The sequence below is a fragment of the Vigna umbellata genome, chromosome 1, assembly GCF_029865625.1.
Source record: "Vigna umbellata cultivar VRB3 chromosome 1, Vumbellata_1.0, whole genome shotgun sequence".
NCBI classification, from domain to species: Eukaryota; Viridiplantae; Streptophyta; class Magnoliopsida; order Fabales; family Fabaceae; genus Vigna; species Vigna umbellata.
In genome coordinates, this window is record NC_142165.1 from 12,700,272 (window position 1) to 12,724,327 (window position 24,056).

Sequence of the window (24,056 nt, forward strand, 5' to 3'; positions counted from 1 at the left end):
ATATTCCTCACCAGCTGCAAGCATTTATTTTTCTTTTTCTAAACCTCATTGCTGATATTGTTGCAATAAGTTTTTCTCCACTGATATCTTCTTTCATTCACCTACACACCCTAAAATGGATGACAAAAACTTCCCTTTTTCTTGTTACAACCTTCTGTGATGCCATGCCTGCCTAGTCACTCCTATTCACAGAATTTTCTTTAACTAAAGATGTTTAATTCACTATTTGGCTATCATCATTCACACCACAGTTAAATAAGTAAACAAAAAACAAAGAAACATCCACTAAACTAAAGCTGTACACCAAATGTATGCATTAAAGGATCACAGAAACTATTAAAATGGAATTCTGATTTTGATATAAAAATAGCAGCAAAAGAAATATGTACAAGTTTTGCTCTTAAGTTGAATGTGGTTAATATTTGTGTGGTCATTAGCTTGTAGGGGGAATAATGGAAATGTGTCAATAGGTAGCCATAGAGGCCTACCATGTGAGAGTTTCGTTTGTTTGCACAGTAAGATGATTTTGAAGATAGTAATATGTCCAAAAGAAGAGAGAGGAGGATGAATAAATAACCGGGAAACAGGGTCTGTTGCAAATGGTGAGCAGAAACAAAACTCAGGTAGGATGTCCACACATGTTTTGGAGTTAGATTAGATGTATGATATTGAATTACAATAGCTCTCTCATCAATGATATACATGCCAAGGCCCTGTGTAACAATTTCATTGAAATTTCGTACAAGAAATGGTGGTACGGACCCCATTACCTTACCTCCCGGAAGCAAAAAAGAAAAATAATGAAGGATTGAAAAAATTGTGTGGCATTAAATAAAAAGAGTAGTGTAGTGTGTGAATGTGACAAGAACAGAGGGATCCGAGTGGGTCTGAGCACATGGAGTCCCATATGCCCAACACAACCAAATCTCTCATACAATCCCAATGACCCAATCCGCCGATTGGTTTCCTTCTTGGAAACACCACCACCTCCCCTCTCTGATTCTCCACCACACTCTCTCAGGGCCACACCATCCATCACTAATTACGGAACCCTCACTAAAGCTGCAACACCAATCACCACCATATTAACAAACACTCATACATACATGCATCAATCATCTTTTCTTTTCACTCTCTCCCAATCAAAATTACAACATTTCTAAATCTTTTAATCCACCCCTACTAGTAAGTAATACCCCTTGTGTTCAAATAATCAAATGTAATTGCAAATGTTAAAAAGCTACTGCCTTCAAAATCTGTATAAATTACTTTCTCACAAACATCACCAGCTTTAAGCACCGTTCACTTTTATTTTTTTCTTTATCCTTTACTCACCATCAAATAATGATTTTCTTTTGGCTTGTACATCATATGATGGCTCAATTTTTATCTGTGTTCTGACCGTCAAATTTACCATCTGGAAAACTTTCTTTATGAGAAAAAAAAAAAACTGTCATTCAAGGCAGTTGATAGCTTTCGTTCGTATTACTGATTTTTTTTACAGGCATTTATTGTTATGGATGCGACATAATCAATCATTTAATAAAATACTGTAGTCATGTTCAATTAACTTGTTTATCCACAGAACCAAGTTGTCCTGAATTAGCTAAGCAGAGTGTTTGATTTCCCTCAAATGACAAGTTGTTAGTTTAATATGGGTTGGGATTGATATGATTGTAGCATTGTGCATGATTAATTTGGCCTAAAAGGGTTAGAAGGGGGTTTTGTGGGGCTCAAGGTGGGGTCACTGGAAAGAAAACACGTGGCAGTCATGCGAAGGGTGGTGATGCAGATCATATGGCATATGAAAGAGAAGAGAAGAGAGTGGAGAGGCACATGGGTGGGTGTTAGGTTCAAGGAATTCATGTGAGCACATGTGCTTTCTTCCCTTTGTTTTGTGTCCTGTGGGACCATTTTTTATGCTCTCACATCTCCACTCCTCAACGGGGTTGCATTTTCAGTCACACTTGTAAACTTTATACTTTCACCTTTACCTCATTTCAATCTTACTAGCTAAGAATCCTCTCTTTCCAATGCCAACACACACTTCATAGACTATTACCATCATGCATGTGTTTAACATGTTATAATCAACCTTAAATATTTCATCTGTTCTATGATCCTCGGAAGAAAACAAAGACAATAAGCAATGAAAATGTAACATAATACTAAATGGTAAAAACTGATAGCGTAGAAGTGTGGTTACTGCATGAAGAGAAGGTAAAAAATTGATGAGGTGGAAGAGGGTGTTGGTGTGGAGCGTGAAGGCCACCTCATTGCCCCAATCCAAAACTTGGGGGCTTCTTCTTCTTGTGTTGTGAGGCCAAAACCAGTGGGGCCAGCTTCGTTGGCATTGACATTTCTAGAGCTCAACAATAATTTAACATCTTTCTCCCTCCCACCCTCCCTTGTTTGCAGCCACCACAAGACAACCTCACCTCTCATATAACTCCCTCACACATTAATCTTTCTTCTCTTCTCCTCTCTCTCTCTCTCTCTATCTCTCTCTTAACCCTCTTACACACACATCACATTACTACTGCTACTACTGCTACTGTCACCACCACTGCTACTACTTCTACATGTCATCATCCATGGAACAAGAAGATAACACCCCAAAGCACACTATCATACCCACATTCCTCAGAAAACCTTCAGACGACCAGGCCAACTCCGCCGTCTCCTCTCACAAATCTTTGCATGTTTTCCGCCACAGCAGGAGGCGGTGTAGGAAGGAACTCACTGCGAAAGAGCCTGCCAAGGAAGGTGATGAAGATGAGGAGAAGGAAAAAGAAGAAGACGAAGATGGTGGTGACGTTGATGACAGAGAAGAGATAGAGAGGAAGATTCACACTTTGCAGAGGATTGTGCCTGGTGGGGAGTCATTAGGGGTGGACAAACTCTTTGATGAAACTGCTGGCTATATTCTGGCCTTGCAGTACCAAGTCAAAGCCTTGAGGGCTCTCACTGGTTTCTTTGAGAAGTTGGAGAAGGAGAAGACAAAGTTTGGAGGTTGATATCATCGTCAAAATGAATGAATGAATCAATAATCCACGGTGATGAAGCTGCTGCATGATGGATTATGGAAGCAGCAGCCTAGGTTAGGATCTTTTGGTTTTTCCCACAGACCCTTTAGTTAGATATTTTTTTCTTTTTCTTTTTACTTTTAATTTTTCTGTTCTTGGCTGTACTTTTGGAGGTTGGGATCAAGGAAAATGTCTCCCATGTTCTTAGATTTTCATTTTTTTATTTTTTATTTCGAAGTTCTCAATTTCTCACTGTGTTCTTTTGCTGATGACTTTATTATCTATATCTATATATATATATATATATCCTGAAAGTTGATAATGTTACGCCGCAGATTAGTGTTAGAGAATTGATTTTGGGGAAGTGTTGTAGGAATCTTAAGGTGTTGGATGACGATGATGATGATGATCTGGAGTGAAGGTAGAGTGGGTGGAAGTGTATGACATTATGGTGTGTCTGTGGTGGATGTACGTGGGCTATGTGTGACAGGTTTTTTTTGTTCATCTCGGTCCAGTGGGCCAGTCCTATTTGGTCTTAAAATCTGGATGAGATCAGAGGTTTTTAAAGTAACATGGCACATACACATGTTGGCATTGGTCACTTTCTCTTGTGAAAACTTTGGTTTGGGGATTTTGGAATAGGGTTCTTTGACTTTTTTGGCAGTTAGCCATTACTACCACAATAACTTACACTTACAATGCGGTATACACAAAAAAGAGACCACCCCACTTGAATTCAATGCTTTTAAATTTCACATGCCTCAGGATCATCTTCCATGATTTAAGCTAAAAGCAACCATCCATTATCATCACTCTTAACTCTCTTAATTCTTTCCTTCCATCTTTCTTTCAAACATGGAACACCAAATATAATCACAACTCTCTCAAACCAACAAAACGTTTTCAAGCAGTGATTTTGTTCTCGTGTACATCTGCAGCAAGATTCCAACAAAATCATTGTTTCCTTAAATTTAAGAATGTGATGTCCTATGAAAGAAAAACAAGTTGGAATTGAGGTGATGGTAATAATGAGATAAAACCAAGGGTGCTCTGAGAATACAGTTACAGGCACTTGCACTGCAATCTGTGTACTGTTTTGGAGATCCAACACATTCATCTGCATTCTCCAATTGCCAACTTCCTGGAGCAGTCACAATCACAGTCACAGCCACCACAATTTTTTCGAGAATCATGAAAAGCCTTATTGGGCATGTGCACAACTACAATGTGTATCCATCACTACACAGAAACCATGCATAAATGCTGCATCGCCATCAAGACAGATCATGCAACTTTATCTCATCTGCATAATATATTAACCAAAGATCACATTGATATATATAATGAAGATTGTTTCATGTACGAAATTCTAGGAGATTAGCGTTCCCGTATCACTTATATGAGTGTCGGTGTCACTTCATCCACTGGAGTAAATTTTCATAATTATGGACTGAAAATAGATTAACTATAGTAAGCAAATTTAGCAGAAATTAAAATTATACAATTTTGACATAGTAATTGAATTACTTAAAATTAGGACATTAAATTCTATCTAAAAAATCAAGAATTTGGAATTCTTTATATTATTATGAAATTTATGCTTTTTTTTTTAAATTCTTATTTTCTTCTTCATTCAATTTTGATTTGGTTTTCTTCAACTTAATTAAGATCAAAACATTTTCAGAATTATTACTTTTGATTAATGTTGATTAGTTTTGTAATTTATATTACTAAAGTTTTTTAATCAATGTTATTTCTTGTTTCATGTTAGTTAGGGTTTTTTTTCAGATGTGATAATTGATTTTTTTTCAATTAATGTTAGTTAGTAATGGTTTAGTTATCATGTACACATATATGTAACTATAAATTTCTTTTGTTAGTGTTAACTAGAAAAATTCACACATAATATTAACTATAATTTTTTTCCAATGATAATTGGGAAATTTTTAACCTGTGAAAAAAGTCTTACAAATATAAGTCAATGTTTTCTTTTGACGAATCTTGACCAAAAGTTAACATCATGATTGAAAAAAAAGATGAATTAACAATTATTTGATATTTAAAAAATAATTTTACATTTAATGGTAACTAAAATAATTTATATTCAAATTAAAATATTAAAGTTCACATTATTAAAAAAATGTTATAATTTTTGTTTATTGTTAACAATAAAATTAAACATTACGTTAGTTAGGTTTGTTTCTTAAACGTGAAATTAACAGGTAAAAGTAATAATTAAAACAAAAAATGGTTGTATTTAAGAAAAATAATTGACAGTTCCGTTTTAACAAAAATGATGGAGATTTAGATTATAAAGCAAACCAAATAATTTCAATCTTACGCAATAGACACGTTGGATAATTTGTGGCTTGGGCCTATTGGGCTGGAATAAAATAGTTGCAGAGAAGTAAAGGACTGAGAAGATTACTATTGCCACCCGTCAACACTGTTTAAAATTCCCGTTTTGATAAAATGATGAATAGTATGTTTGTACCGTTTATTCAAGACAATGATGAATACCATATTTCTACCATTAATAAAATGATGAATATTAACGAACTTTTTTTAATATGTTTTGCAATTAATTAAAATGTGTCCAAAAATATAAAATGTAAATTACACTTTTACATGTGAAAACACAACTTGTAGGCGCTGGTATATCTACTTTTTTCAGACAGTAAAAAATAAATTTTTTTTCTGAAAAGCTTGATATTATAATAATTATTGAAATAAAAATTACTAAAAGTTATATTGCAATTATAAATATATTAATATAGAAAACAATAACGAAATATTTCTTATTAACTTTTACGAAGTTATAATTGACATATCATAGTTGTGTTTATCATAGCAATTTAATATTATATTATGGCAACATATTATATTTTTCTTCCTTTTCTTTTTCAAGTGACTACAAGTTACGATTATTTGGTTTGTGTATGTTATTTTTAGTTTTATCTATTGATTGATACATGACATGATAGTTCAAACTTTAGTTAGAATTTATTCCGAATAAAAAAAAGTTAGAGAGTAGAAAAGGCATACACATTTTTATGTTTTTTAATAAATTTTCAATCTATAATTTTTGTTGTAAGAAAAAGTATATTGTTACACCGATGCAATTTGACACGCTGGCGCACCAGAACCGGAATACAACCTAAAATCTGAACCGTTGGTTGATGATTCTGATCTCTTACTTTCTGTGTTCTTCTGCCTTTTCCATCAGAAAAGGTGAAAAGAAAATGGTAAAGTTAAAGATATTTTTCACATACACTACTCAAAACCCTAGTCACATATCGTTCGCTAAACACAAACCTCTTCTTTCCCTTTTACGGAAAATCATCTCCATTTTTTTCTGGAAAATTCATCTTCCGTTCTCGCTGACACTACCGCACACTCTCTAAACGCCTTCACTCGCTTCGTACTGTCCTTTACACATCCGCAATAATATGTTTATATGTATTTATATATTGCTAATTTTGTTTAGTTGCTTGTATAATTCGATTCATAAGTTACTTTTTACAGTTTATTTTTCATTATTTTTCAAATTATTGGCAAGAAACAGCGTGTTCATTCTCGACTTTGATTTCTGGCTTACTTAGTTGATGAACTGACAGCGTGCTATTTTTCTTTGTTTTGCAGAATCAGCCATGGCGGATGACGGTGTTGCCAACGGCGGCGTAGATTATCAGTACGGTGAGGAATCGGCGACGAAGATTGAAGTGTTGCAACGCGAACGCGATGAATTGGTGAACGAGAACGCCTCGAGGAAGGAGGAGATCAAGAAGCTGACGGCGGAGCTTGACATTTTGCGAAGAGATGGCGCGGTGAATAGCGAGAAGATCGAGGAGATGCAGCGAGAGGTGGTGCAGTCGCGCGACGCGGTGAAGGCGGCCGAGGTTATCGCGGCGAGGGCAGCGGACCTGGAGACGGACGTGGCGAAGCTACAGCACGATTTGATATCGGAGATGACTGCGACGGAGGAGGCGAGGGCGGATGCTTCTGAATTGAGGAAGGATTTAGGGGAGAAGGAGTCGTTGGTTGAGTCTCTGGAGAAGGAACTGACAGCTTTGAAGAAGGTAAAGGCAGAGGGTGAGGTTAGGGTTAGGGATTTGGAGAGGAAGATTGGAGTTCTGGAAACCAAGGAAATTGAGGAAAGGAACAAGAGGATTAGGTTCGAGGAGGAGATGAGAGATAAGGTTGATGAAAAGGAGAAGGAGATCAATGGTTTCAAACAGAAGTTGGTGGAATTGGAGAAGGTTACTGCTGAGAAAAAATCTGAGTTGGAGGAGTCGGTTAAGCAGAAACTAAGGTTGGAGGAGGCACTTAAAGAATCTGAGGAGAAAGTAGCGGCTTTGGAATCAAGTATTCTTCAATTGCGTGAGGAAGCAAAGGAAGCTGAGAGGGTGATTTTATCGCTAAATGAGAAGGCGGTTAAGACTGTTGAGAATATTGATAGAGGTTTAAATGGCATACATGATGAAGGGAAAGGATTGAAGTTGCAGTGGCCGGTGGTGGCAGCAGGGTCTACAGGAGCTGTTGTTGCGGCGGCTGCCGTAATCTATGTGTGCTATGGGAAACGGAAGTGATTTCATATGACCAATCATCGATTGGAAGAGGAGGTTGTAGAGGTTAGATTTACCAGCCCTTTAGTCACAGATATGCTGCAATTTTGTTTCTCATAAAATAACTCTTCTTCTCTGGCTTTTATTTTTGAAGCCTGTGAAATTTTTATGTACGTTGAAGTTGGCATACTTGTTTGATTGTTAGTTTCCTTTCACGAGGATCGAACCACTGTGTGTTGCATTTAATAAATAGGTTTCAAAATTGATATTAGATGTTTCTGTGTTTAGTTTCACCTTATTTGTTTGGAGGATAGGCATTCGGTAGTGCTGGCAGTTTAAGGCAGCACTCGGCAGTTTCGGCAGTTTCTGAAGTTGATTTCTCTGTAATTTGTCTTTTCCACAGTGATTCTCACAGCATGTCTTTGAATGTAGAACCCACCTGGTGAATCATATGATCTTTTAGGATTAAATGATAACACTGATTTGTTTGTGCTGTTGCCCAATTGCCTTTTTGTCTTGCTTGGTGTCATTTTGGTTGGGTTTGATGACTTTGGAGAAGTCACTGCAATGTGCTCAGAGAGAGTTTTTCTCTTTCTGGTCTTGTTCCTTTTTTTTCATTGCTTATACCCCATTTGTGGCGATTGTATTCCGAAGAAGTTCGGATTTAGTTGAAAGTTTTTTCAATTGTAGTTGACTTGTTTGGGGGTACGAAAGCGTTGGCTTGGATTGCTCCCTTTCAATCCACCCTTTAATATTTTCTATTAGTTTGAATAGTACTATCAAACCATTTGCTTTAAGTTAAAGAGACACAATAGTCCATTTTGTTAGTTTTAATATGAATGTCGAACAGTGTCGTTAGATAGATACTTTTAGATACTTTTGAAGGAGTTCTTTAGGAGGCCAAATTTTGTGTCGGTAACATGTTTGTTGCAATTTATCTTGGTTTCTGCAGTGAGGCACAATGAATTTTGTGTCTTTTTTAACCTAAATCCAATGCGCCAATTATTTGTATTATCTATCTTTTAATTTGATTCTGATGTGTAAGATTCTATACCCCAGAAAACTGCACCAAAAATCAAGTCATTAGTTTTTAGAACACGCTTCTTAGGTTTACGGTTCTTTTTAAATAGTCATTTTACCAAAAGGAATGAAAATGGAAACAAAGCTACTCTAAATTACATGATAAGTAGAATGATGATTTTCCGTTTTGAATTGGTGAGTGTGTGGTAAGCGGAGAGAATTGTAGGTTAGGTAGTATCAGCCTTTAATTTTTGGGCCCAGTACCAGGCCAGGATAAATCTTATCACTAAGACCACCTTTCACACTTGCATCGCGTTTAGGTGGCTGAAAATAGATACAGAGAAATAGAGCAACAACATGAAAATATTCTTTTATACTCTATTTGACGGCGAAATTGAAAGGAGAGAGATATTTGTATCCGTTTCACAGACAATAATATGAGGGAAATGACTCTTTTCAATTTTACTTTTCTAAGAATCAGATAAATTTATTACAACAAAAAATATGTTGATAAAAATTCGGAAGGTAAAAGTTATATTTTGTTAATTTTTTAAAAATTTATTATTTTAAAGTCTATCTTTTACTCGACCTGAGTAGTATAAAGTATTTTCTTCTCATTTTTATTTGTCCAAATACACCCCTCTTAGCTGTTTATTTTATTTATTTCCTTTTATCTGACTTATTTATCTAAAAAGTGTTATTTCTAACAAAATTAAATGGTTACGTTAGATAGATTACTTTTTTTTTATTGGATTATAAATATTCTAATTTCAATTTTATACGAGCCCAACATAAATTATTAACGCCAACATGGAGCTTTTGAACTATATTTGTGTAGTTTAATTTTAAATCACTAAACTAGCTCAAGTTGAAAATTTTATTGATGGTATAAAACCCCATTGTAACCACCAAAATTTTCCTTTTTTACTTTAAAATTAGTAAGCTAACCCATGCACGTGCAATGATCTTTACATATGTATCCACACGATTCGTACGTATTAAAAATTGTGAAAAAAAATGCCAGCAGTACATTTTCAATACACTCATTTTTATTATTGATTAAGATTTATTAAAAAAATTAAAATCATAAAAATTTTATAGCCGAAAGTTAAGATGGATTACTTTGATAAATAGTGTAGTGTAAATTATAATTATTCATGAATTATTCGAGTATAATTTTTAAAATGTTCCACCAATTATTTTGTAAATTGACCGAATCTTAAAACATGCGATGGCAAGTTAAAATTAATTTGGTTGGGTTTGGGTTTAGTAATAGTTATTAGGTTATAAATCTTTATTTAATGATTATAAAAACGCAATTGCATAAAGTGTTTAATATGTCAGTACATGGAAGAAAACAATCGACTCAACAAAAGAAAGAAAGGCGTGAAACTGCTCAGTGTAAAATACCACAAAATCAAAGAAAATGTAAAAATGGACAGAAAGTAATTTTTAATATAATGTGAGATAATAAATTGTTGTTAATGGAACTCCACAAAATGCCACAACTGAAATGTAGCATCTGTTTGTCGTTTTTGAAATGAAACGAAGCAGGAAAGCAGAGAAGAAATAGAAGATGATGCCCCTCGAAGAATGTGCAATGACTCCTCCCTGTAAAAAATTCAAAATGCTTCAAACTATAATAGTCAAAAACTATTTTACATTATCAGTTAGTACTATTAGATTTGTTCATTTTTTATAAGAATGATCATAAAAATCATGCTAAAAGTAATTCCTAAAATGATTGATTGCATACTAAGTTCACAAAAAGAATCATAAGTTTACCAAACCAATCTCTGTCTAAGGCTGTTGATTCTTGATGAGCATCCATGAGTATATACTGTTGTTGAAATCAATATAGCATAGTTCTATTTTGACTTGTTTTCAGATGTACTATTGTTATATTCATCTACTTCAGTTCAACACTCAACCTCAAGTCTTCATTTGTGTGACAACTTATTATTGTCTAGGTACTCACGACAAATTAATACACAAGAGTATGCTATATATAAAATTTAGTTTTAACATCTAAATACAATTGTTTTTAAATATCATCTAAACTAATAAACTAGGTCCCTCTATGTATATAACTTTTAATTTTAATGTAATAAAAAAATATATCAAAATAAACCTTTATGCTTGGATCCAATAAAGCACAACAGCTCTAAAGTATTACTATTTCCATAAGCTATTGAAACTTAACAAGACAAAAAGCAAGAAAAGATTCTGATGCCAACCAGACTGTTCTCTTTAGTGGGCAACACAGTCTTAAAAAAGGGGAAATGTAATGTATAATAATATAGTGAAATACTTTCATTAGGTATACATTTTTGAATTAAGGTTCATATGAGCCCTTTGAATTATCTGATTGAGGTTTACTGACCTTGAATTATCTATGACCACCCCTCATAATCTCAATGAGTCCACAGCAACTTTTCCAAGAGGAGAATTCCCTTTGAGCCATAGGGACAGTGGTCTGTCACAGCAAAAAAATAATATGAAATAACAAAGACAACTGCATAACCAAGCACACTTGCTATGTCTGTATGAAACTATCATAAAGTGTAAATCACCTACCTGATTTTCATTGCTTTCAGCATCAGGAACAACACTAGGTGATGGTTGAAATGATTCCTTGGCACTTTCATAGGATGACTCTTCTAGACCACCTGATGATTCCTCTACTTTCTCTTCCAAACTTTGCTTCAAATCCAATGATTTTTCAATTATGGTTGGAGTAACCTTGTCACTCTCACATGATTTTGGAACACTTGTCTCCGAAGTTTCCACTAAAGAAGACTCACCACAAACATCATTTGCTTCCTCACCTACAGCATGAAACACGACATTCTTCTCCTCTTCTGCAACTTCAGTCTCTCTCAATCCTTCATTCCTCGAAACTGAAGGATACAAGTCTGTTTCCTTAACCCCATCTGGATCAGATTCAAAATCTTCATTAAATTCTAACATAACAGTGTCTGATTCCACTGTGTTCTCCACATGAGCATCTTTCACAGTATCAGGCTCAAAAGTCTCAGACACTACTGATTCCGAAACATCCTCTCGTGTCTCTTCAACTTTGCCTGACTCAACCAGCATCTTATTCTCCTCATTTTGCGGTGCTTCCTCTTCATGAGTGATGACAATATCACCATCTTGGGAATCATCAACTTCAACGGCCACCTCCTTATTTTCACTCAAAGATTGTGATTGTGCTTTATGGTTCTCTTGTATTGTTCCATTCACAAATCCTTCCATTTTCTCGGTGTTGTTTGCCGAAACAGCTTCCCCTGCAGGCAAAAAGAACGAAGCTTTATAACTATCCTCCTCAAATACTAGAAAAGATACAATAGCTTAGCAAATGGGTGCCATAAAACCTTTATGTTGCATGAGTAGCCTAAACCAGTATAATGTTAATTGTTATTGAATGAAAAACAAAAAGAAAAGTAAGCAGAAAAAACACAGGAAAACCAAGAAGAATGTAGAGAGAAGAGATGGAGAAAAAGAAGAGAAGTAGGTGGGGATGGTAGATAGATGGAGAGAGAAGAGTGAGTGAGTACCTTGGATTTGATGAGGAGGAGAAGAATGGTGGTTGAGAATGGTCCAAGTTTTGTGTTTCTTTGGTTGTTTTGTCTTTCTTCTTGAAAAAGAAGGCATAGATGCTGACTGGTTGTTGCAGAGAGCAGAGAATGGTGGATGAAGATTGGTGGTGTCAATGGCAATGAAAATGGTATGTGATTTCCCTTTCTCTGCTTCTTCTGTTTACTCATTATAAAGAAAAAAAGTGCCTTTAAATTGAATTGAAACGCTCATGGAGGGAGCTCAAGTGATGATGAGGCTTACCACTACCATCATCACTGTTCAATGAAACTACCAAGTACTTCAACAGCTTTGGCAAAATCAAAAAATCATCATTTTCAAAAAGAATTATAAAAATGGTCCAAAACAAATTGTAATATGAAAAATGATATTTTCATATGCACAAATTTTTTTTTACTTTGATTCTATTTTTTTTTTACTTTTTTTTAAAAATACAAAACTTTACATTTATAACTATTTTATCTATATGTCAAATAAATATAAAAATGTATCGTAATACAGTTAATCTTATAATATTTTGACATGAATTTTGAATCACTCAAATCAAATGGTATGAATTTGATACGACTTAAGCGTGATATAATTGTTTTTAAATTATAATTAAAATGTTGATAATTTGATATACATTGTGTTAAATTGTCAATTTGATTCGATTTTATTATAATTTTTTTAATTTTAATTAAAGTCGAAAGGAAACACAATTTATTTATTTTTATAATATTTTAAAACTTCCATTATTTTTAAAAATTTTGAAAAATAATGCAATATTTAAAACAGGTTTTATAGACCGATTACTAACTAGAAAAAAAAACCTTAGTTATTAATTTATAAAATATTAATTTTTAAAACTTATAGATTGTCCTGTAAATTATTTAAATTTTATAAAGTCAAATATATATATGCATATATTATGTCATTTTATTTAAACTATATTTTAAATATATTTTTTATCCCAGTTTATATCTTAAATATTTTTCTTTAAAATTAAGAAATGAAAAAAAATATGAAAGAAGAAGTATTAATACAAAAATACGAGAGCACCTTTTGTTGTCTATGTCAATCATAATTATTTTTTGTAACTTGTAAGTATTGAAATATTTTGCTAATAAATGGTTATAATTAGTCTTCAGCACATTACAAATTAATGGGAAAAAATAAACTAAAGATTTCAACAAATAGTCTATATTTACAAACTACATAATATGTAAAATAGAATAAAAAGTATTTTCAAATTTATTATATATTACACATCATACAGATTTAATATGTTTTATACATATAAAACAAGTAACAAATAGTTTATATTTACAGAAGATCATATACATAATAAACCAGTTTATATTTACACAACATATATAACATAAAGCAAAATAAAAACTAAATTTATTTCCTCAAACAATCTGAATGTCAATATCGAATTTTTAGAGTTGATTTTTATTAGTTTCTTATTGGAAATAATTTGTATAATCATCTAATATAATATATAATTTTATGTCTTCAGTTATACCGAATATTATTAATAGACAATTTTATTTCCACAACTGTATACGTGAGTACAACAATTACTGTATAGAGAAATTAACTTTTTTTTTCAAAAATATATCTTCTACAAAAAACAATTTAGGAAGAAAGTAGCTCACAAAATTCTTATATTAACTCGTATTGAATGATATCGTAAAGTAATTAAATTTTGTAAGATATATAGTTTTCTTTAAAGATATAATTTTAATAAAAATAATGAAAAGATCCACCGATGTGTTGTTACAATTTCATTTTGTATTCTATCATAATTTCATTATTATATAAACTATTTCTCTAAATTTTCATTATTTTTTCTCTACAAATCAAGTGTAAGAAGTTATAGAAATCATAATTCTAAAGTGACACTCACTAAATTAAGTTGTTTGAATAGATGATTGATAAAAGTAAATGTATGGTTTTCATCTCAAATACCAGCTACGGCATTAACAAATGCAGCTTATATTAGATGCAAGAAAATAAACTACAACTTAATTAACTATAATAAACACAGACATAAACCAGATTTCATAAATTCATGTCATTCAGCTACGAATTTAAAAAACTTTGAAATCACCAAAAAAGCCCAAATTTTTTAAGAAAAATAATTTGGGCTTTAGATAGCTCCCTCTTAACAAACAAGTTAAAGCCCAAAACACGTTGAAGCTAAAAAAGGTAACTTCTTCCTGTAACTCCATACATTTCTGCCTCACCTCCATGACCCATTTTAAAAGACATTTTTGCCCTTGTTTTGTTTTTTTTTCATCTTCTTCCTCCACCAGTGCATCCTTTTCACCCTTCTTCTTCTTCCCTTACTTCCACTCTTCTTCCTTTAGTATATAAATTTGGGAGGTTTAATTTGAATAGGATATTTTTCACGTAAGAATTGCCTAATTAATTAATTATATAATGAAAACTCACATAATTATGTCTTTAATAAATATAATTATTTTATACATTAATATAAATATAGTTCTTTTTTATACATTAATTTTCCGGTACTTACATTTACTTAAATATTTTTAGAACGTAAATTTATATTTTTCATCATACAATTCAAGTTATTTTAAACAGAATATGATTTACTTAAATATTTAATTATTGTAGTGCAAATTAGTTTAAAGTTTTATTTATTTTTTATATTTGTCAACTCAATGTATTTCTTCCATTTTTATTTGTAAATTTTTTTATCATTTTTTAAAATTGGTATATGAAAAAAAGTATACATAATTTAAGTTAGTTATTGAAATAAAAAACTCTAAATTTTAATAATTTATTTAGTATAATTTCTAATATTATAAAATAATCACTTATTTTGCAATTTTAGTTCATTTTTATTCTTACTGAAATTTAATTGATGGTCCTATAGTAATAATCATATTATTTAATTGATTTAATTTTTTATATTATCGTATTAATGAAATCAATTATAATTATATACTAGATATAAATCTAAGCAATTCTTCTTGTTGTTGTTTCCTTGTGTCCCCATTTGAAATGAATGCAGCATGATGGTGACCCTGAGGGAGTTTGACGGTGGAAGGAGAAAAGATATATATAATATAAATTTAGAGAGTGAAGTAGTTATTGTGCAATGGTAGGTGTTAGATACAGTGCTCCCAGCTGGTGGCAAGTGTCAACTATGCAGACAATGGTATCAGAGAAAACTGACAAGTCTGGAAGATATCAGAGTATGCAGTACAGTGCATTTAGTCAAAAGTATATCAGAAAACTCCCCAGACCCACATCGACTGCAAACAAGGTAGTAATATCACTTGCTTTCTACGATTCTGATTTTCATCTCCATGCTATTTTTACATGTACTGCTTTTCAAATCTCACTTTTTCATAATGTATGTCCTTCCTTTCCTCACATGCAGGTGGGGCTTCTCATCTTTACTTTTTATAATTATACATATTTTTTTTTAATGTTTCGATTGAATTGGTATGGACGTTCTTTCTTGTTTTGTTTTATTTTTTTTTAATCTTATTTTATAATGTGATTCACTTTAATGAATTGTTAATTTGTAAAAGAATTCGAAGTTGAAGTTAAGTATGTTTTATAAAAAAATTTATATTTTATTAATATAGAAAATGATGATTGTAACTTTCACATAAGTTGTATTATTTATAGAGATGGTGACATTCAAGTCCATTGACTTGCAGAAAAATCCGATGTTCAAGTTAAATATGTTTGTGGTATTCGAAGTCCATTGATTAATTATCAGTATATTTTTAGGAAATCAAACCTAATAATCAATAATTAATACGGTATATTTATAAAGGTTAAGGTAATTTGACCTATTAATATTTGATAATTGAAGCATTAATTTCGATGGGTATATTTCATTTAGTTAAATTTTTACGTGAAATTAAAATTTATTTTTATCTTAAATTTTCACATAATTTCATTTTAAAATTTAAAAATGTATAAAGATAATATTTTAACTCAAATTATACTTAACTTATATATATGTATAGATAATTTAATGGAGTGACTTATTCAGTAAAATTTATTGGGGCTCGTGGAACTGTTAACTGTCTTTTCATTCCAAAAGAAAGTTGAAAGTGTTGGGAGCACATTTGTTTCTTTTGATGGAACAGTAGACATGATTAAAAGGGTAATGTAACATATGCTTTTAGTGTTAGGATTATCTCCATTTTTTCACTGGTGCGAAACTTGCCTTCAACTTTATGCGTTTAATGTCAGATGACTAAGCTAATATTAAGAATGATTGATTAAATTTTGGTAAACAAAATCAATTATTTGATGTTGGTAATATGCAAATCTAACGTAATATAGTTGTTTGACATCGGTGGTTCACCTGTCCGACATCATATTCTATATATTTTGATGTATATTTCAAATAAATGTCTGAGTCATTAAAAACATGAATTAAAAAGACGTACTTAGTATTTATGACCAATTAGAATGAAAGTCAAGTTCGACGTTTAATGATGTTAAAAAATAAAAAAAATTTAAGTGCGAAATGAGTTTTTGAGCTAATTAAACATTTATCGTTAGAGGTGTCCCACGTCTAATGATTATATGGCGTCGGTCGTTAGAGGTCTAACGTTCTATTGCATTTTATTTTGTCGACAACCTCGTTTCCTTCACTTTTTCTATGCAAACCCTTCTTCCACAGTGCGAACACCTCAGAAGGATATTTCTGTGACCATCAAAAGTAATATTTTTTTTTATTTAACACATGCACGTTTATTGAATATTTTAGGAATGATTTTCTTTTATTTTGATCAATTTATTTTGTGTATAAATAATTTTTTGAAATATCAGTGTGTTCTCCTTTCTTTTTTACTGGTGACGACGCTTTATAGTTTAATATACATAAGTTTTATAGTGTTCTTTTTCTAATACATTAGTGTGTAGACATGATAATTAACTTCTATTTCTATTTGATTACATAAAAAATATTTATTTTATAAAATTTCTTCTAATTTACAAAATCATATATATTTCTTATTTGTTAGTTTTGTTTAAAGTGGTCCCATTTTTTATAAAATATTCAATTTGATCTTTTTTTGTTGACGACGTTTAAAACGCTAACCGCATAATGTTCACACAATTTTAAATGACATGTCCAGTTTTACAATACGTGACATGAGAGCTCCTTCCTTCCTCCATCAACCACGAATCCTCCATAACATACAGCAAACCCTAAATCTCCAGTTTCCAGAAACTTTAAATTCCTAATTTCTAGAAACCTTCATCGTCAACTATGAGAACCCTCAAATTCGCGAATTAATCTCGCGACTTTATCCTCCATCAGAAACCAAATCCCCAATTTCAGAAACCTTCATCGTCAACCATGAGAACCCACAAATTTGTGAATCAATCTTGCGACTTTCTCCTTCATCAAAAGCCAAATTGCACTCACAAGAACCTCGCGAGCACCACCACGAACCATTATTCTCCTTTAACCTTCGAGCAACACCATTCTCATGCAAACATCCTCTTCCACCATGAAATCCACGACAACAAAACTCTTAAATTGTGCCGTCACCATCATCGAGCTACCTGCAACTACAAATAGACCTACAAATTCAAACACAAAGGAAACCCTAACCACTATCACGCCTCCTATTCACGATTCAACCTACAAGAACCACAAAACACAAAAAACTCCAATGTTCAAACCCAAATCGCATAAATCGAACAACCCAAAAACAGGAAAATTGTCACGTCAATTGGACTAATGTTGCCACATATTGCAAAACTGTATATGTCATTCAAAATTGGCTGAGGTCGACATTACACCTTTAGCGTTTTTAAACGTAGTCAGCCAAAATGACTAAATTAAAACTATTTTTACAAAAGATGAAACTATTTTGAACAACTCATAGATAGGAGAACCACTTTGAACAAAACTAATAAAAAATCAAAATAAGTATTATATATAATATATAAATTATTTATTTTCTTTAAAATTAATAGTATCTCTGTTTATAAATTTGATCTCATTATATACAAATATCGTATTTGGTAAACATTTTACATAGTATTTTCTATCGTCTGATTATTACAATTATTTCCTCTATTATTTAATTTCATCTTAAAATATTTATCGTTTAAATATTAATCTTTTCAAAGTTAGGCCTTATTATTGGTATGTGTTTACAGTAAAAGGGAGTTTTATAATGTCTTTCTAAAGAAATAGAGGAGATTGAATATGTAAAATGGTCAACATATGTAATAACGAATTTTTTTATCCATTAAAAAAACGAAGGTTTTAATTTCGTGTGTATCATTCACAAAAACAGGGAGGGTTTCTGTAGGTTTTAAAAATGAAAAGAAGGTCCAAAAATGAAAAAGAAGAAGAAAGTTATTTTACTTACAAATATAATATGATATTTTTAAAAATAAGTTCATGTTATCATTGCTTTTATTATGAAGATTTTATTAAAGTGAAGATATTTTTATAAGTGAAGATATATATGTTCATCATACTTGATGATCAACATATCTTCTTATTATGTTTTGATATTTAATACTTGATGATGGAAATAAGTGAGGATCTTCACCTGCCTAGAAGCTAGATTCATTCTAAACTATATAACATCAGTGCATTATCTTTTGAAATGCAAATCCATTTTAGTTGTCTAAATTGGTTGCTTTTTCAAGGCAATTAATTACGCATTCCTATATAGTATATGTGAAAGACCATGTGAGTTTGTCTGTTATAAACAGCGTCATTGGAACACTCTAGCACGTATTATAATAATAATAAATGATCGTGCCCACTTAGTTTTATGTTCAATTTATAACTTGTTTAATTAAACATTAATTAGAAGGCTTCAAAAGATTCAGAATTTAATAATTTAAAAGAAACATATATAACAACAAATAATGTGTTTTAGCACTCGCAGCAATTTTTCTGTCAACCAGATACTTGGAAATGTAGAAATGGTAACCCCAATATCTTTTCACGATCTGTGATCTTCAATGGATATGTGTTTACCATATAACATTATGTATCTGTGCTCATCTAGTATATTCGAAAGATGCTGCTCGTGTTCATATTTTATGTTGAGCTCAATATTCTTCTAAATGGGATCGAGAACTTGATCCATATCCAAGTAACATGTGCAAACGCCTCAGTTCAAGGATAACATTGGACGGCAACGTAACATTAACTATTGCCTTATTAATAATGTTGTACTATATATATGACCGTTGGTTGTTGGTTAATTAGGGATGGAACGATAGACCAGTTAACAACGAAACACTCAGTCAAACTATAAACAAGATAAACTATTAAAAGTAATTAGATTAAACCTAAACTAAGTTAGTATCATATACCATGATTCTAAACGGTTACTATCATATATCATAATTGTGCAGCTTTAATTAGAAATCCATCACGAAAAGTCAAGTTTAACACTAAGATAGTTTAATACTTTTATTATAATTTATTGTCAGAATATTCAAACAAACGTTGATTTGAGCTTTGAAATATTTTTTTAGGTGACATCCGAGTAAACCGAACTATATAAGAATAGGATCATATTGAGACTTAAGCTTGAAGAGTATAATCTGCGCGAAAAGACTTAACCTTGAACTCAGAAACCAACCGAAACAAATGTGAATGGTTGAACACTTTTTGTATGGCAAAACAAATTCATTTTGAGGTTGCTTTTATGCATGTTTGGGAGAAATTCTGATGGGCATTCCGAGGGAAGGGAAAGGCAAGGGATCCATTGTCACAGGTTCATCTGGATGGAGTAAGAACCACTCGTATTGTGTCACAACATAGTGCACAAATACGAGGATGTTTAACTTGGCTAATTGGTACCCTGCACAAACTCTTGGTCCTCCTCCAAAGGGAACATATGCATATTGGGGTACTCCCTCCTCAAACCTACTTGGGTTGAAATTCATAGGATCCTTGAAATATTCTTCGTTGTAATGTGTCCCGTATGTTGTCCATAGCATCTGAGAAGAACCAAGAAAACCAATTATATGATTCAGTTCACAATGTATCCATGTGCATGGATTCAAAATGTATTAGAATGAAAGAAGAAAGTAGTATTCACCTTCCATCCTCTAGGAATCACGAATCCTTCATATTCAATATCAGTAACAGCCTTTCTGAAAGAACCAAAGATAGGAGGGAACAATCTCATGCTTTCTCTCGCAACTTGCCATGTATACTTCATCTTTTTTATATCCTCCATTGTCAGATTCTCACCCCGGTTTTTGTTGCTCATTATGGCAACATGTTCTGCATAAAATTAAGTGTACTTTTTCAATAATAAACTTTTTTTGATTATTTAGAAGGTACAGTCATAAAAACTAAGCACTGTTTTAAATATGTTGTTGATATTAGTTTACCTTGAAGAATTTTTCCATAGCAATCAGGATGCTGAGACAACATTTTGAATGTCATGGCAACAGCAAAAGAAGTGGTATCATGAGCTGCAAAAACTAGTAACACCACATTGTCTATGACTTCTTTTTCACTTATCTCCCCTTGGATCATCCCACATACCAAATTGGACAGCAGCATTCCATCTTGTTCTCTTTCTGAGCTTCCTTCCATTTCCTTTCTCTTCTCTCTCACCACTTTGAGCAACATCTTTTCTATCTCCACCCTGGCCTTCTTTGCCCTCCAAAATTTAGAACCTGGAAACATAACAGCTGGGGAAAACACTCCTTCCAACACTCTTTCAAAGGTATCTAACATACCTGGCTCCACTTTGATTCCCAACAAACACTCAAACACTATGCTAAAAGTGAGGACTTTTGTTGAACGGTGAATACTGATATTCTCTTGGCCCTTCCAGTTTGTAGCTAAATGAAACTGAACAGAGTTGCATAATCTTGGAACCAGTAGCTCAAGTCCAGCATAACCAAGGCTTGTGGCAATGACACCACGGAGGAACCGGTGCCTTTCACCATCTTTCTCCATTATAGAGTCCCTTCCCATGAGCTCAACCGATGAAGAAGGCCAAGAGCTTTTCACCAACTTGAACTCGTTGGACAGTAAGAATTTATTGGCCTCAGCTCCATTGACAACCACAGTTGGAGACCCCATGATCCTTGTTCTGAAGATCTTCCCATGTTTCAGAATTCGAGGATGAAAAAACTCTTCAAATAACTTGTTTCTCCTCTGAGCATTGAAGAATTCCATGGTCTCCCCTATCAGTGGAAACCCCATTTCCCCTGGTGGCAGCTTTCTTTTGTCTTTGCAGCATTGCTCGTGCCTCAAGAAAATGAAAGAAACTAGAAAAAGTAGTAGGGGAAACAAACCCCACAAAATAAAATAGATAATGTCCCCGAACATTGTAAGGATTTGATAATTCTGAACTCGTATATATTTTTGTAAACTCGAATACTGATTGTTTAGTTCAGCACATCTTTATATATATAGGAATCTGTAATATGTGGAGTAAGTCAAACCCAAATGAAATTTATGATAATTATAATCTTGATCATCCTTAAAGTCAATTCCTTCCACATAAAATTCTCATATGCAAGCCTGTGATCCTGGTCAAATTAACAGAAAAGCGAAAAACAATACTATTGTGAAAAGAAATACAAAGTTGAATCCTTGAACTAGTGATAGATTCATTAATTGTTCCAGAAGAATGACACGTAATCATCATTACATACCTGAGAAATTTATTGTAGAAAAAAAGAGTACTTTTCTCTTCCCGGTCAACGCTAGAAGCTTTGTAGTTAACCAAGAATCCCTGAAAATCTGGTGAAGTCTCGTTATTTTATGTGACTTTGCATCGTGTTTTAGTCATGATGATTGCTGATCATTGCAGCAATGTAAATACTGATTAATGTGTGATGATGGGTCAGATCACCATCTTTAAATCTCTACTTTACAATATCTTTTTAAAGTAATTAGAAAGGTAGGCTGATCATGTTGGAGATAATGTTGTTTGGAACCGCCTAAGCCATGAATTATCTTAAACAAAGTTTTTGGAGGTGGTTTAAATTAAATCAGCATAATTTTCTCACGTTAGAAAGCTGGACTTTGCGAATTTAATTGGTTGTTGGGGAATGTTTAGCAGAGAAGGTTCATGGTTGCATGTGTAAAAGAAACAAACACAAGCTGTGAATGAATTGTAATAGACACTGTTGTTCTTTTAGAAGAAATATTGCGTTTACATTTATAGCAAGATTTGCATTTGCTTAATGACACCAGATAATTGTTGTTTGACTTAAATTGATATTAAGATAATTATGGAGCTATGGTGGTTTCACTAATAGAAGCAAAAGCAAAAATGGCTTAGTGATGAAACGTTGAGCTGGCTTCCATTGAAATTTAAGGATTGTATGTCAACATCTTACATGATAACCACCGAAAATGCTGCCAATGGATTGAGACTGAGGACTTGGAAGAAAGCAACAGCGTTTATGTGAAGGACATTGTTTGCATGTGATGCACTCAGACACCTTAGACTGTTGCATTCAATGCCCCCAACACTTTCTTTATCAAACCTGTTCCTACTCAGAATACAAATCACCAATATTATCTTTTCACAAATAGCAAGGGTATGTAAAACACTTCTACTTCATTTCACACAAATTATAAGATAAAATAGTCATAAAAAATTTATATTTTTTCGAAATAAAATAAAATAAAAAGTAAGGTAGTGTCAAATAAATATAAATATATAAATGTATTAAAGAATCATTTTTCTTTCACAAATTATATACCACACTTTCACAGTACAATTACACAAAAAAAAAATAATAACTGAAGAAAAACCAATGTGACAAACAGATGGTTAACAGATGAAAACAAAAGTAGAGAAATCGAAGTATCTACTTCCAATGGATCTCTTAAAAAATAGTCCGAAAAAGAAAATTTAATTAGTAATTTGATATTTACATTTAAATTTTATTTAATTGAATCTTCGTATTTGTCAACTAGAATAAACTTTATTTCTTCTCTTAAATTAACATTAATTCTTTGAAAGTATTACGTATCAAAATTTAGTCAATATTTACCTTAAAATTACTTTAGTTTTTTTTTCTTTTATCTCTTTATCTTCCACTAAATATAATTAAAAAATAAATTATTAAAATGTACAAGGCTCTCGTTTGATTAAAATGTACATAATGAGTTTCTATATGAATATCTACCTATTCTTAAAGTAAAAGTATAATAGAATAATGAATACTAGTTTTCAAACAACTACATGTATAATGTATCAATTCGTCCAAAACATTGAAGATCGTGATACTGATAAAAAGAAATTTGAAGATAGTCATATCTCATAAACATTACAAAGAATCTTGAATTTATAATCCAAATTCATCTTGATTGACAGAATTAGCTTGACTGAATATATATATATATATATATATATATATATATATATATATATATATATATATATATATATATATATGTATAAATTTTGTAAAATGCTAAAATTTGTTTGTAATTAAACTATGCACGAAGGGAACAAACTAAAAGTAAACTAAACTAAATCAAAATACTGAGTAATTTGAGAAAAACAAATGAAATAAATAATTTCTATAGGAAAAAGTTCACTCTCAGCTAAATCTTTAATGGTGAAGTAGTTAGATTGAATTTTTCGAAAAACCGAACTATGTACAACCCTACTATACTATACTGATATAAAGAGGTTTATGCTTCATGAATATTTAGTTAAAAAAAAGGTACTGTTTCCTGAGTCAAAAATAAAAATTTTATGATTTTCAAGACATGACAAAGTGAACTAGACTAGACTTGACTCCATCGTTTTTCTAACCAGTAAAAATGGCTAGGTAGAGGTATTTTTCAAGTTGAATAGCAATAAAATAAGCAAGGATAAAATTTAAAAAA

The 24,056-nt window shown here is 32.0% G+C and overlaps 4 protein-coding genes across 5 annotated transcripts; 2 read left to right on the forward strand and 2 right to left on the reverse strand.

Annotated features, from left to right (window-relative positions):
* The first annotated feature begins 2,405 nt into the window (after nt 1-2,405).
* Nucleotides 2,406-3,279, forward strand: LOC148204676 (uncharacterized). The gene has a single exon (XM_088102025.1). The coding sequence runs from the start codon at nt 2,583-2,585 to the stop codon at nt 3,015-3,017; it is 435 nt and encodes a 144-aa protein (XP_087958151.1). The 5' UTR covers nt 2,406-2,582; the 3' UTR covers nt 3,018-3,279.
* A 3,007-nt stretch (nt 3,280-6,286) lies between these two features.
* Nucleotides 6,287-7,862, forward strand: LOC124832900 (uncharacterized). Its single transcript, XM_047307230.2, has 2 exons — nt 6,287-6,447; nt 6,669-7,862. The coding sequence occupies exon 2, from the start codon at nt 6,677-6,679 to the stop codon at nt 7,613-7,615; it is 939 nt and encodes a 312-aa protein (XP_047163186.2). The 5' UTR covers nt 6,287-6,447; nt 6,669-6,676; the 3' UTR covers nt 7,616-7,862.
* Nucleotides 7,863-10,046: 2,184 nt separating this feature from the next.
* On the reverse strand, nt 10,047-12,441 carry LOC148204677 (uncharacterized). Of its 2 annotated transcripts, none has more exons than XM_088095529.1 (4): nt 12,172-12,441; nt 11,189-11,901; nt 10,995-11,087; nt 10,047-10,222 (listed from the first exon to the last, which is right to left on the reverse strand). In XM_088095529.1, exons 1-3 carry the CDS (start codon nt 12,266-12,268, stop codon nt 11,001-11,003), a joined length of 897 nt encoding a protein of 298 aa, XP_087951655.1. In that variant the 5' UTR covers nt 12,269-12,441; the 3' UTR covers nt 10,047-10,222; nt 10,995-11,000. The 2 variants fall into 2 exon arrangements, with proteins under 2 accessions (XP_087951655.1, XP_087951660.1); XM_088095534.1 differs by lacking the exon at nt 12,172-12,441 and adding an exon at nt 11,989-12,148.
* A 7,400-nt stretch (nt 12,442-19,841) lies between these two features.
* Nucleotides 19,842-23,358, reverse strand: LOC124832906 (11,12-secotaxane synthase). The gene is made up of 4 exons (XM_088102254.1): nt 21,860-23,358; nt 20,579-21,733; nt 20,281-20,468; nt 19,842-20,179 (listed from the first exon to the last, which is right to left on the reverse strand). Exons 2-4 carry the CDS (start codon nt 21,528-21,530, stop codon nt 19,883-19,885), a joined length of 1,437 nt encoding a protein of 478 aa, XP_087958380.1. The 5' UTR covers nt 21,531-21,733; nt 21,860-23,358; the 3' UTR covers nt 19,842-19,882.
* Between the last annotated feature and the right edge of the window lie 698 nt (nt 23,359-24,056).

What these genes read in the sequence shown, in the direction of transcription:
- LOC148204676 (XM_088102025.1), top strand. Translation starts at nt 2,583, where the DNA reads ATGTCATCATCCATGGAACAAGAAGATAACACCCCAAAGCACACTATC.
- LOC148204677 (XM_088095529.1), bottom strand. Translation starts at nt 12,268, where the DNA reads ATGCCTTCTTTTTCAAGAAGAAAGACAAAACAACCAAAGAAACACAAA. An exon ending in TCCTCCTCATCAAATCCAAG is followed by an intron (nt 11,902 to 12,171) that starts GTACTCACTCAC and finishes TTTTGCCTGCAG; the next exon opens with GGGAAGCTGTTTCGGCAAAC. An exon ending in CTGAAAGCAATGAAAATCAG is followed by an intron (nt 11,088 to 11,188) that starts GTAGGTGATTTA and finishes TTGCTGTGACAG; the next exon opens with ACCACTGTCCCTATGGCTCA.
- LOC124832906 (XM_088102254.1), bottom strand. Translation starts at nt 21,530, where the DNA reads ATGTTCGGGGACATTATCTATTTTATTTTGTGGGGTTTGTTTCCCCTA. An exon ending in CTATGGAAAAATTCTTCAAG is followed by an intron (nt 20,469 to 20,578) that starts GTAAACTAATAT and finishes AATTTTATGCAG; the next exon opens with AACATGTTGCCATAATGAGC. An exon ending in TGATTCCTAGAGGATGGAAG is followed by an intron (nt 20,180 to 20,280) that starts GTGAATACTACT and finishes GGTTCTTCTCAG; the next exon opens with ATGCTATGGACAACATACGG.
- LOC124832900 (XM_047307230.2), top strand. Translation starts at nt 6,677, where the DNA reads ATGGCGGATGACGGTGTTGCCAACGGCGGCGTAGATTATCAGTACGGT.